This window comes from Ursus americanus, chromosome 26 (assembly GCF_024610735.1).
Source record: "Ursus americanus isolate L20-20 chromosome 26, mUrsAme1.1.p, whole genome shotgun sequence".
In the NCBI taxonomy this organism is placed as follows: Eukaryota; Metazoa; Chordata; class Mammalia; order Carnivora; family Ursidae; genus Ursus; species Ursus americanus.
In genome coordinates, this window is record NC_142152.1 from 3,206,895 (window position 1) to 3,219,723 (window position 12,829).

General features: G+C 39.0%; 1 protein-coding gene across 8 annotated transcripts in view; it reads right to left on the bottom strand.

Annotated features, from left to right (window-relative positions):
* The window catches only part of FBXO34 (F-box protein 34), a 134,048-nt gene that overhangs the window by 26,616 nt on the left and 94,603 nt on the right, over positions 1–12,829 (bottom strand). The window contains exon 1 of one of the 8 annotated variants that reach the window (XM_087855960.1): positions 181–711. The exons of the other annotated variants lie outside the window; for them this stretch is intronic. Coding sequence (XP_087712086.1) covers positions 181–197 — 17 coding nt within the window. The 5' untranslated portion in view covers positions 198–711. Of the gene's footprint in view, positions 1–180; positions 712–12,829 lie in introns of those variants that run through there. 8 annotated transcript variants of the gene reach the window in all.

A 12,829-nucleotide genomic window follows, 5' to 3' on the forward strand; every position in this document is an offset into this window, starting at 1 on the left:
AGAGCCCAAGAGGGCTGAGATCATGACCTGAGCCGAAACCAAGAGCTGGACACTTAACCGACTGAGCCACCCAGGCACCCCTAGATCACGTTCCTTCTAAAGATGCCTGACTACATCCATTACTACCCACCTCTCCCAAATTTTGAGTCTTCACATCTCAAAGCTGAATAGAATACTCACTTTAAAGAGAAGAACATACTGAAGCATTCATTCTTGCAGCAAATGTTATTCCATGGAATTAATTTTAACCATTTCTAAGGTTAAGAATGGGAAGAGAATATTAGAGAAAAATTCAAGATATGCATCAATTTTAGAAATAAACTGCTTTTTAAAGACATTGTGCACAAATTTCCATCAGCCCTTTCCTTGGCCTCCAGGCAGCAATTCTCTATAGTTTTCAGGGCAAATTCTCTACCCCACACTCCAGGAACTTCTAATTAAGTACAATCACAGTCCACTATATGGAGTTGATTGATATATTGGGAAACAATTTTAATGAAAGATTAATCTTGTGTTTGCTTTTGTTAGAAACATTAAGTGTACATTCAAAACTGCACTCAGAGGGTACCTGGGTGCCTCAGTCGGTTAAGCGTCTGCCTTCAGCTCATGATCGGGGGTCCTGGGATCAAGCCCTGCATCGGGCTTCCTGCTCAGTGGGGCATCTGCTTCTCCCTCTCCTTCTATCCCTCCCCTCACTGTGCTGGCTCTTTGTCTCTCTCAAATAAGTAAATAAGATCTTAAAAAAAAAAACAAAACTGCATTCAGCTTATACAGAAATACAGAAATATAAGAAACACAAGCACACATCTCAAACATTTAAAAAAAAAAGTTGGTTTTTTTTTTTTAATGCATGTTAAAGTCCACACACCATCATACTGTTTTCCATGCTGTATTTTAAAATACGTTGCAGCAACACATGTGAATTCACTGAGACGTCGCAGGGCTCCTTAGACAGACTGGAAACTGGCTAAGTGCTCCAACCAAGTCTAATGGCTCGAAGTATAACCTACATGCTGCACCAAGTGGCCAGGCGAACCTCTCTCCAGGCCTCCAGCTTTGCATACTATTCAAAATCTCCACCTGGATGTCTAATAAGAATCTCAAACTCAACATGTCCAAAATCAAAATCCTGATTCCTTGTGCACATGTTCCACCGCCACCCTCCCACAATCTTCCCCATTTTAGTAAACAGCAACCCTATTTTTCCAATTTCCAAAGCCAAAATCCTTGAGTCATCCTTGACCACATTTTTCTCTCACAAACCACATCAGGAATCCCCATTGGCTCTACCTTCAAAATATACTCAGACTCCAACTACAGCTGACCCTTGAACAATGAGGGGGATTAAGGGCACAGACACCTCCCCACCCCTATGCAGTCAAAAATCCAAGTATAACTTCTGACTCCCCCACGACTTAACAGCCTACTGTTGACCAGAAGCCTTACCAATAACACAAACAGCTGTTTAACACATAATTTGTGTATGTATTACATACCATATTCTTACAATAAAGCTAAAGAAAAGAAAATATAAAGAAAATCATAAGGAAAATACATCTACAGTACTGTACTATAAAAAATGCGCATATAAGTAGACCCATGCAGTTCAAACCCATGTTGCTCAAGGGTCGACTTGCACCACCCACCACCTCCACTATCACTCTGTTCTAAGCCACCATGGTTTCTCACCTGCATTAGTTCTCTCAATTCTACTCTTGCTTTCCATATGGTCTACTCCCAAACTCAGCAGCCAGTGTAATCCCATAAGGAAAAAGGGAAATTCCATCTATCATTTTCTTCTGTACCACACCCTTGTTAAAAAGAAAACCACAGGCCCAAAATAGCATCACTTGGGCCAGGCAAAGCCACCAAAGGAGGGCTTAATACCTACCCTAACTGCAGTATCAACCTCCCCCAGAAATGCAGTCTTAATGGGTCAGACAGGAATTTTCTAGTTAGCAGAAATGAGGTAATCTGTCACAAGAGCCCACTCCATCCCCCAAAGGAAGACAGAGTAATCAGCATAATCAGACCTCCAGCCCTTCCCTTTAAGGGAAGGGGATCCAGCCCCAAACCTTTTCTTTTGCTAATAGCCTTCTTGCCCCACACTTCTTCCTATAAAAACCTTCTATTTTGTACATATCCTTGGAGCTTTCCTTTACTTGCTAGGTGGGATGCTGCAGATTCATGAATCACTTAATAAAGCCAATTAGTTCAGATGAATTTTGTTTTCTAACACCCAGATATTTACTGTATCACTGACTATTTCCATCTTTCTGCTCAAATGTTATCTTCTCAGAGAGGCACCCCTTGACTATCCACATAAAGGAGTACTATACCCCACATCCCCTATTCCTTTTATCCTTTCTTTACCTTCCCTGCCACAATTGCTCCCTCCCTCCTGACATGTACCCATGTTGGTGCATCTTCCTCTCGCTGAACATCAGCTCAAGGAGAAGACTTTTGTTCACTGCTCTATGAGGCCCGAAAGAGTATATTATGGACAATATTTGTTGAATAAAAATTATACCATTTCATGAGGATTTCGAAGTTCTAAATGTCAAAAATGCCCCCAGAGTTTGTATTATTGGGAGTTTTTCTATTCTGAATCTCAAACTCTCCTGTTTTCCTGATAATAATTAAGCTTAGGCTTTTTTAGGGGCACTGACTGGCTCAGTCAGTAGAGCATGTGACTCTTGATCTCAGGGTCATGAGGTCAGGCCCCATGATGGGCATAGAGGTTACTTTTTAAAAAATGCTTTTTTTGGGTCATCATTATCCATATTATTTGGCTAGTCCAAAATGGATTTTTTTTTTAAAGATTTTATTCTTGGGTAATCTCTACACCCAACGTGGAGCTCAAACTCACAACCCCAAGATCAAGAGTCACATGCTATACCGACTGAACCAGCCAGGCTCCCTTAAATAGATCATATTTTGATTTTCCTAAACTCTTTAATTCTATTCATAAACTAAAAGATTAGATAGCCCTCTATATTTTACTAGGTACCTGAAAATTTGGGGGGGTTTTTTTGTTTTTTTTGTTTTTTACATCCTCCAAAAATCATGGTAGATGTTTCAGGCGACAAATCTCAAATCCTGATCTATTTTTTTCTCTCTCCACCAACCCTTCTCCCCAGAACTTAGCTTTAAATACAGTTTTAGACACATGTAAGGAAAATCTCTGAGATTTAGGTCCCAAACAACCTTGTTTGGTAGCAAGATCTAACACAAAGCAATTCAAAATCTAACCATGTATTTAAACCAAAGATTACCTGTGACCTTTGCCCACACAATCTGGGCCGAATCTAAAAATCACTTTTTACCTTTACTTCATTTAATTCCCTAGTCCCCCTGACCTTCTCCACCAGTTGTCTTCAACATATATGGCGTGGGTGTGAGGGGTGAATTAATGAGCCTTAATAGGGAGCTACTTGATTATTCTCAGGCAGAAAGTAAAGCCCATCTAGATTTGTTTTGGAGTCTCTGTAATGTGACAGAACCTCAAATGGGGATTTTACCACCTCTCCAAACTATTTCATCTGTGACTTGTATATGCTGAAGATGTTTAGGCCTGTTGTCTAATCTACAAAAAGGTATTTGGATTGTCTTAGGTCCTTCTGAAAAGCAATGGACCAGCATCCTGCCCCACTTCAAAAATGAGTTGGCTCCTTGTTACTATGGTGATGAGCACCCTGTGAACAGAGATAATTTGCCACTTGCTTAAAATTCAAAGCATTTTGTAGCTTTGTTTTTTATCAGGAACAAGGTGGGAGGAGCAGCAGAACCAATTATGGAGTATATTTATAAACACTTAAAGGAGTATGTTTCTTGATTCCGAATAACAAGATTTTAAATTGTTTCGTTTACAGGAAAAAATGAAGGAAATGAGAGGACTGAAGAAAACACGCATGTTGTACTATATTCTAACATGTACAGCTCTACACCATTGCTGAACTTGTCGCTACAGATTTTCCAGAACGGATGTTCTTAGATTGGTTTTCAGATTGGTCACACATACACAAAACACATTAGTTTTCTCACCTGCATTAGTCTTTTACTAGTCTCCTGCCAATATGTTTTGTGTGTGTGTGACCAACCACCAGCCTGGAAGGGAAGAAAAATCCACTCAAGTAACAAGGTAGCAACGAAGTCGTGCAAGCCCAATGCTCCGGAAACATTAACAGTTTGAAGGAAAGATGCCATATCACAATAAATACTTAAGAGGAAATAATGTTCAGCATCTATTCCTGATTTTCAAAAAAATTCTTACCAAACTAAGGATACAGGAAAACCTGACCTTAATAAGAGGAAGCAGAAATTTATAGAATATAGCATGCCCAGTAGCAAAATATTAAAAACAGTCCTATCCTTATAGCCAGGAATAAAAAAAGATGCCAGCCATCACATTACCAAAAAACAAGCACTAAAATATTCAAAGGGAAGAGACAAAAATCTCTCATTATTTACAAATTACAAGCTATGGGGCTTTCCTGTTAAAAATCAAATTAAATATTACTTGGTCTAATAGTTCAAAAACTTACCATACAAAAGATCAAAATATAAAATCAAACAAAAAACACTAAACAAAGAATTACCACATGACCCGGCAACTCTATTCCTAGGGATATACCCCCAAAGAACTGAAAACAGGATATTCAAAGTTGCACACAAAATTTTATAGTAGCACTATTTAAAACAGATGAAAGGTGAAAACAAACCAGATGTCCATCAGTGGATGAACGGATAAACAAACTGTGGTATATACATACAATGAATTAATGAAGTAATGGTACAAATACTTGTAGAGAGCAAGAGGGGGACACCTGGGTGGCTCAGTCACTTAAGAGTCCAACTCTTGATATTGACTCAGGTCATGATCTCAGGGCAGTGAGACCAAGCCCTGTGTTGGGCTCTGCATTCAGCGGGGACTCTGCTTGAGATTCTCTCTCTGCCCCTTCCCCCAAGAGAAAGCAAGATGGAGTCACTTGTGTCAAGCAGGGACCTGTGTCAAAATGACAAAAGCAGTTAAAGGTACTGCAGTTATGATGTATCACGAAGACGAGTACCAGTTAACAACACCCAGAACCGATAACAAGCAGAAGCAGAGGAGATCTGCAGGGCCCAAGACTGATTAAATCCCTTTAAAAAGAGAGAATTTTTGCAGCAAACTGTCAGACTCTTCAGACATTGACCCTTCTACGTCTGATCACTTAAAAAAGGCAGTTGCCACCAAAGGCTCTGCCTGATTGATCTCCAAACAGAACTGAGATCATTCACTCCTTGAACATGGTAAGCAGTAAGTGCTGAGAGCTGACCCAGACAGGACAGAGGCCTCATCTCAACTGCACGCTCATAGACTGCTCAGACTGACTTCTCATTTGGTTCCTTAACTTTCTACTCCCTGTTATCTTGTTTGTTGTGTGATTTGTGTTCTGCTTTGTGCGCCCTGTAAGAAGCCAAGTTAATTATGTGATGAAATGTCACAGAGTTTGGAATCCTGAACCTGCTTTATAATTATGTTAACCTTGCTTCATGAATGAATAAAGCTGACATTGTGGAAAGACACAACTTGTGAGTGCACCTTCATAGCATGCTCATGACAGTACTAAAACATGAATGAACTTTGAAAACATTATGTTAAGTGAAAGAATCCAGACACAAAAGGTCCTCTATTTTATGATCCATCTGTAGGAAATGTCCAGAACAGGCAAACCTATAGAGACATATAGTAGATTAATGGTTGCCTAGGGCCTGTGAGAGAGTTGGGGAGTAAGGGCGGGCGGGGGGGGGGGGTTCTTTTAGGGGGTGACGAAAATGAGGTGATGGTTGCACAACTTTGTGACTATACCAAACACCAGTGAACTGTCTACTCTTAAAAGGTGAATCTTATGGCATGTAATTTATATCTAAGTTTAAAAAAAGAGAACAGTCAATAAGATTTGTGGTGGGAAAAATAAAACTCCCAAAACATACATAAAAACTAGAGTAATCAAAACAGTATGGCAAGAGAGCAGAAATAAATAGTTCAAGAGAACAACATCTTAAATGATCAAAGTAGGATGTTTGAATAAACTGAGAAAACTGGATATTTGAGTGAAAGGTAGATGCCTACTTCATCATAAAAACTTAAAAGTGCCAGATTGAGTAAAATGTAAAATCCAAGGGCGCCTGGGTGGGTCAGTCAGATAAGTGTCCAACTCTTGATCTCAGCTCAGGTCTCCATCTCAGGATTGTGAGTTCAAGCCTGGCATGGAGCCTACTTAAAAAAAAAAAAAAGTAAAATCCAATTCTGTCAAATATGAATGATTTCAAAATTTTAGTGGGAAGTAACTCCTCCTTCCTTAAGCAAAATATACAAAATACTGACATATCTGACTAAATACAAATTCTTAACATCAATTTGGGGAAAAGACACCATAAAGTTAAAAGATAAGAAAAAGACTGGGAGAACAGTATTTGCAATATATACAAAGGATTAGTTTCCATGATATTAAAAACTTCACCCAATCCAATGGAAAGGGAGTAAGAGAGAGGGGACGGTACTATAGTATAATACTATTAGTGTAAAACAAAACTGAAAAGACATGTGTAGTTTGCAGATACACAGAAAAATACAATAATGTCCAGCAAACTGGTCAGTTGGGAGGAGAGTTAGGGACTTTTTTTTTTTTAATCTATTTTCAATGTTTGGATTTCTGACCACAGTATATATATTAATTTTATAATACCAAAAACAATTTAAGAAGAAAAAAGTCTGAGAGGCATTTTTAAGTAGCTGAGAGACACTAAAGGATTTTTAAGGGGAAGTAGCATGGTTGGTTCAGTATTTTTGACAGATCCCTGGAGTAGCTTTATACAGAATGGATGGGAGAGGCACCAGTTTGGAATCAGTATTGATTCACTTCATTCAACAAATGTTAAACACCTACTGGGTCTTGGCACTGAGCTAAGCATGGGACCAGTTAGAAATGTCACAAGTTGTCTCTCCAAAAGGTCATATATACCTACTTTGGTCAATGGTGCAAAGGAAATAAAGGAAAACACCTATTCTTCCTTTTTTTAGTGGGGGCAGAAGTGAGGGATGTAAGTAAAACCTTTACCATTTTAAGACATCTGTGGATAACATCCTTCTGATATTCCTTGTAATACAAGAGGACCAGGTATTTCTGATAAGTATAACCCATATTTTGACAACTCACGGAAGAAAAAAAGCAAAAAAACCCAGTATCAGCCTTGCTCTTATAAGTAACTGTCTTATTGTCAAGATTCTTTGACTTTGGAAAGTCCAAGTCCTAAAACTCTCTAAAAGAAGAAATTTCAAAGCCATCGTTAGTCATTTTCTGCCCTTTTTAAAATTCTTTGGTTTTGTCAAAAGATGAATAAAAAGAGGACACAATATTAACAGCCCAAAAGAAAAACATTTTAGTGAATCATATTAAAGATATTTTAAATTATGATTTAATCTGCATTGGTTTCTTTTTAGACATGTTCCCATTTTATCACAGCCATCTGCTATTTCAACAGCAAGCCAGTTTTAACAAGTTTTAATAAAGACCATGACTGTACATAAAAATTTTTAAAACTTTTTCACCTTAAAACTTACTTAAATGTCCCCTAAGTGAAAGGAGGCAGGAAAAAGAAACTGCTGATAGGGGCGCCTGGGTGGCTCAGTCCTTAAGCGGCTGCCTTCGGCTCAGGGCATGATCCCGGCGTTCTGGGATCGAGCCCCACATCAGGCTCCCCCGCTGGGAGCCTGCTTCTTCCTCTCCCACTCCCCCTGCCTGTGTTCCCTCTCTCGCTGGCTGTCTCTCTCTGTCAAATAAATAAATAAAGTCTTAAAAAAGAAAGAAAAGAAAAGAAAAGAAAAGAAAAGAAAAGAAAAGAAAAGAAAAGAAAAGAAAGGAAGGAAGAAAAAAGAAAAGAAACTGCTGATAAATTTGGTGAAAAGTTCACCCTACCATTTGGCCTAGGACATTTCAAAATCTGAGGGGTGCGGCAGCAGCTCCTGGTTATACCACCACCTTAAGGTTTTACCATTTAGGGCTGAGAAAAGGAGCTCTTCTGAGATTGCTGGTCAGCAGGCAATCACGGTCATCTTGACAAAGCCAACTGCCTGAGTGAACTTTTCTTAAACCTACCACAATGCTACCATAATTCTCCCCAAACCATGCAGACAAGGTCCCTCATGTATAGATTTCCTATTTCATACGCATGATGTGGGCAACAGCAAGCCAAGTGCAAGTCTGTTTCTGAGGAAAAGAGTACGGCAAGCATAGGACCTACATATCTCAAGACAGTTCCAATTTCACAGCATTCTACTGTTTTCACATGAGGTGATTTTTTAAATATGTGATTCAAGATGATTTAACAGTTAGACTCATGAAAGTTTTTTTAAGTGAATAAAGTTCCAAACACGGAAAAAAATCTTTTCAGGCTCTCCACAGCATTTTGGTCCTGAGCACATAATCATATGGAAAAAAAACCTAGCCTAATCCTCCCAACCAATCCTGAGAAAGAAAAGTATTTCTTCCCAGGCAGGAAGGAGATCACCAGAAATTACAAATGATTTTTAAAAATCCAACCAAACAAAAAGAAAAATCCATTAGCATATACAAAGAGTCTAACCTGGATGTATAAACCAAAAACGAAAATCCTCTAATAAAAACACAAAGATGGTGAGAAAAGGAGAGACGAGAAAAAGGAACAATAAGCAGTGGTTGCCAGAAATCCTTTTTGCAGAAATGTTTAATTTACTTAAGATTTTATTTATTTGAGAGAGTGAGCAAGACAGCAAGCGAGAACAAAGCAGGGTGGAGGGGCAGGGGAAGAGAGAGCAGCAGACTCCCCGCTGAGCAGGAAGCCCAAAGCAGGACTGGATCCCAGGACCCTGAGATCATGACCTGAGCCGAAGGCAACCACTTAACCAACTGAACCATCCAGGTGCCCCAGAAATGTTTAATTTAATTTAGCAACTGGATATTGCTGTACATATATCCTGTCAGATATTTATTCTTTTTAGCCACAGTTAAAACCTTTTGGGTATCTTAAATGCCAGAGCGGCCCACATGCTCTTTCTGAGAGATCACAGGCAGTTAGCTTTTACTTGAGCTGCTACCCTGGTATCCTATGACCTTCCTCCTCCAACCTTCTCCAAAGGTAACCATCAATAGACAAGGGGGGATCTTAATGGACTATGAAGTGGCCTGGTATGAAATTAAAGGAGAGTCCAACCAACCACATCAAATCTAATGAGGGGAAAGGGCACTGAATTTGAGAAGAGGTCACAAGTGGGGACAAAGTCTTAAGATTAGAAGACTCACTAGATGATGGAGCAATCAGTGCCTGCTTCAGAGTGGATGAGGTGACCAGGTAACCAGATCCGGCCAATAAAGGACAACTGGAATTGCTATAGACCTAGGACAATAAAGTATATTATCCTAACTCTCCTCAAATCAAACTATGTGACCTGAAATTGCATTATGTGTTTCCTTACATCCACACACACCCATACAAAAAACTAACAGTAGGTCATCTGATTCGATACCTACTTACAGTTACTTCTTCCTTTATGAAAACAAAAAATATTCTGGAATCTGTAGAATTATTTCCTGACCACATTTATCAGGCTTGCAAACCAGCAGGGGGTGGGCTAAGCCTATTCAGAACCCCCTTACATTGCTAAGGTTATTTACCTATTTATTTCAAGAATTATATCCCAGACTTCTGGGTAATACCAAATGGTGGACTAAACACATAGCTAGCTATTCGTTGATCTTTTCCCAAACACCAAGTTTTTGTGTTTTTTTTTTTTTAAGATACAAACCCAAAGGGACAAAGAGAACTAGAGATTACAGCCACAAATTTTGGAAAGCTGAAATATAAATGGGTAAAAGGTAAAGGACTCAAATACCCAAGAAAACTGAATCCTAAGGTAAGCATTAGGGAATATCCCCCCAAAAGGATAAGCAGAGATGAAATGGGAAGGGTTAACAGAAAATCTTTCTGAAATGAAATTCTCAGATCCAGTCCTTCAGACAGGCAGATAAATGCCCTTCCCTCACTCTTACAGAAAGCTGAAGGGAACCTAAAGAGGGTTAAACAAGGGGTTATATGGACTAAGGAATCATCAGATAAGACAAGGCAGTTTAAGTTAATGTATGTACTAGATCCCCATCCATGGTGTGTTGGTAAATATAAATGTTTGACAACTATCTGGGGGAAGTGGGGTTGGAGGGGGAGGAACAAGGGTAGTTATTTGTAACATTTGCTAAGATTTTTATGGTATAAATACTCTTACCAGGTTGCTTCAAGCTAAAAAATGATATCACTGTATGCAGAGTTCACAGAAGACATGCATGGTAACCCATCATTAAATAGTATTTCCACCATATAAATTAGATGTAAATAATATCAAGAGCTTCCATAATTAAAAAAATGTAGTAAAATAATTAGGGGGTGGTAAATTTTTAGTGTTACTGATTTATTTTTAATATAATATTTCATTATAAGTTTGTTTAATCTTTAGTAACTGTTATATTTAGTAAATGGCTCACAAAGTTCCTAAAAATTTAAAAATTGTCTCTGATGTGCCAATACTAGTCACCAACCCCAGCCCCCTCTAGCAATAACCTTTCCCAAAAGGCTGGCAGTCAGGTCTTCACTTCCAGGCAGGGGAGATTAGAAGAGACTTCTCAGGAGAATATTATCGATTAGTCTAGGAAAAATATAATGACAAATTCTCAAACAAATTCGGTGGCTCAGTTAGTTAAGTGTCTGCCTTCAGCTCAGGTCATGATCCCAGGGTCCTGGTATCAAGTCCCGCACTGGGCTCCCTGCTCAGTGAGGAGCCTGCTTCGCCCTCTGCCTGCTGCTCCCCCTGCTTGCGCACATATGTGTGCTCTCTCTCTCTTTCTCTGAAAATAAATAAAATCTAAAAAAATAAATAAATAACTTTTTAAAAAATTCATTCACCCAGATCTTCCTATGGTAAAGTTAACAATTGTTAAGTTCTACTGCATATTCAGAGCTTCTAATCAGCTTTCTAGGATCCCACTATTAAATATCAGCAAGTAGTCAAGAATTGTTAGCCTCTCCAGCATAAAAAAAATGAAAGAGAAAAAACAAGCTGGAAAGGAGAGCAGAGTCAGCTTCACAGGCATGTGACCTAGGCAGTCACAGAGTGCCCTGCACTTAAAAGAGCTCTGTGTTAAGTTTAATGCTCTGTTGTTGTTGTCTTCAAATTCTTCAATAAATGACCCACACTGCCATTCTGTATTCGGCCCTGCAAATTACAGAGCTAGTCCTTACAGAGATTATGCAGACAGAAGAAAACTCTGGGGAAAAAGATACCATGAATATTTTCAGAAACATAAAAGAAAATATGGCAAACATGAAGAACAGTGAGCTTAAAAAAAAGAAAGAAAAACTAAGTGGAAAAACTAAGTGAAAGTGAGCAAAACCATGCCTTATTGGTAATTAAAAAATGCAACAGCCAAAATGAAAAACTCATTAGAATAACATAAGAAGACTGGAAGATCAATCCAGGAATTCCAATATCTGAGTAACAAGAGTTCAGGAGAAAGCTAAGAGGGGAAAAAAAGGAAAAAGGAAGGGAGAAAGTCGGGGTATCTGGCTGGCTCAGTTGGAAGAGCACGCGATTCTTGATTTCAGGGTCATAAGTTTGAGCCCCACGTTGGGTGTAGAAATTAATTAAATGGACTTTAAAAAAAAAAAAGGGAAGAAAGTCATCAACAAAATAGTTTCCAGATTTAAAGGCTTCATCAAGTACTCAGCACAATGGACGGAACCAAACCCACACCTTACTATGCAATTTCCAACATTGAGAAACAAAGAAAAGAACCAATCACATAAATAATCAGGAACCTAATGTATTTTCTGCCAAAATAAAAGCATAAACCAATAAGCAAGAAAATAGGAGATCTAGAAAACAAGAAATCCAACACAAAGAAGCAAGAAGTATCCCCAAGAGACTGGTGAAGGGAAGTCCCAGGATAAGAGCTGTGCATAAAAATAGTGGCAACCAGTCCAGATGGAAGCACATTTTTAAAAATATAGGAAACTAAGAGAATACCTGAGTGTCAGAACTTCCTGAAAGGAAATATAGACAAGATACGATCTGAACTACATTAGTGAGTAGTTTCAAGTTGAAAGTAAATAATAACAATGAAAAATAAGAATTTCAGGGAAAACCAAATTGTATAGAAAAGTACAAGTGTTCATAGACTACTCCGCGGCTTAACTGGGAATAGCATGGTCTTTTTTTTTTTTAAGATTTTATTCATTTGAGAGAGGGAGTATGTGTGCATGAGCTGGGGGTGGGGGTGGGGGTAGGGGCAGAGGGAGAAGGAGAGGGAGAGGGAGAAGCAGACGCCCTGCTGAGCAGGGAGCCCAATGAGGGGCTTGATCCCAGGACCCTAGGATCATGACCTGAGCTGAAGGCAGATGCTTAATGAACTGAGCCACCCAGGCACCCCGCATGTTCCGTCCTAACTGTTTAAACACTGAATATCAATCTAATAAGCAAAGTTATGAACAACTACACTGCAATTGGAGAAGAAGAAGTAAAAAGGGTACCTGGGGAAGCCGAGAAAGAACTAAACCCTGACATAATGGGAAATCAAGAAATACAGCCTGAAGCTGAAAATCAAAAAATCAGAATACAAATATGCTGTTAAGAATGACGGTGTTCAGAACTTGCTACCCCAAAATATGGTGCCTTGGCATATTGAGTATAAACTGAAGAAATTTGAGAAACAGGAGGTGCAGGAAGGACTTTCTGACCTTCCCTTCTCTCCTGAAGTAGGTC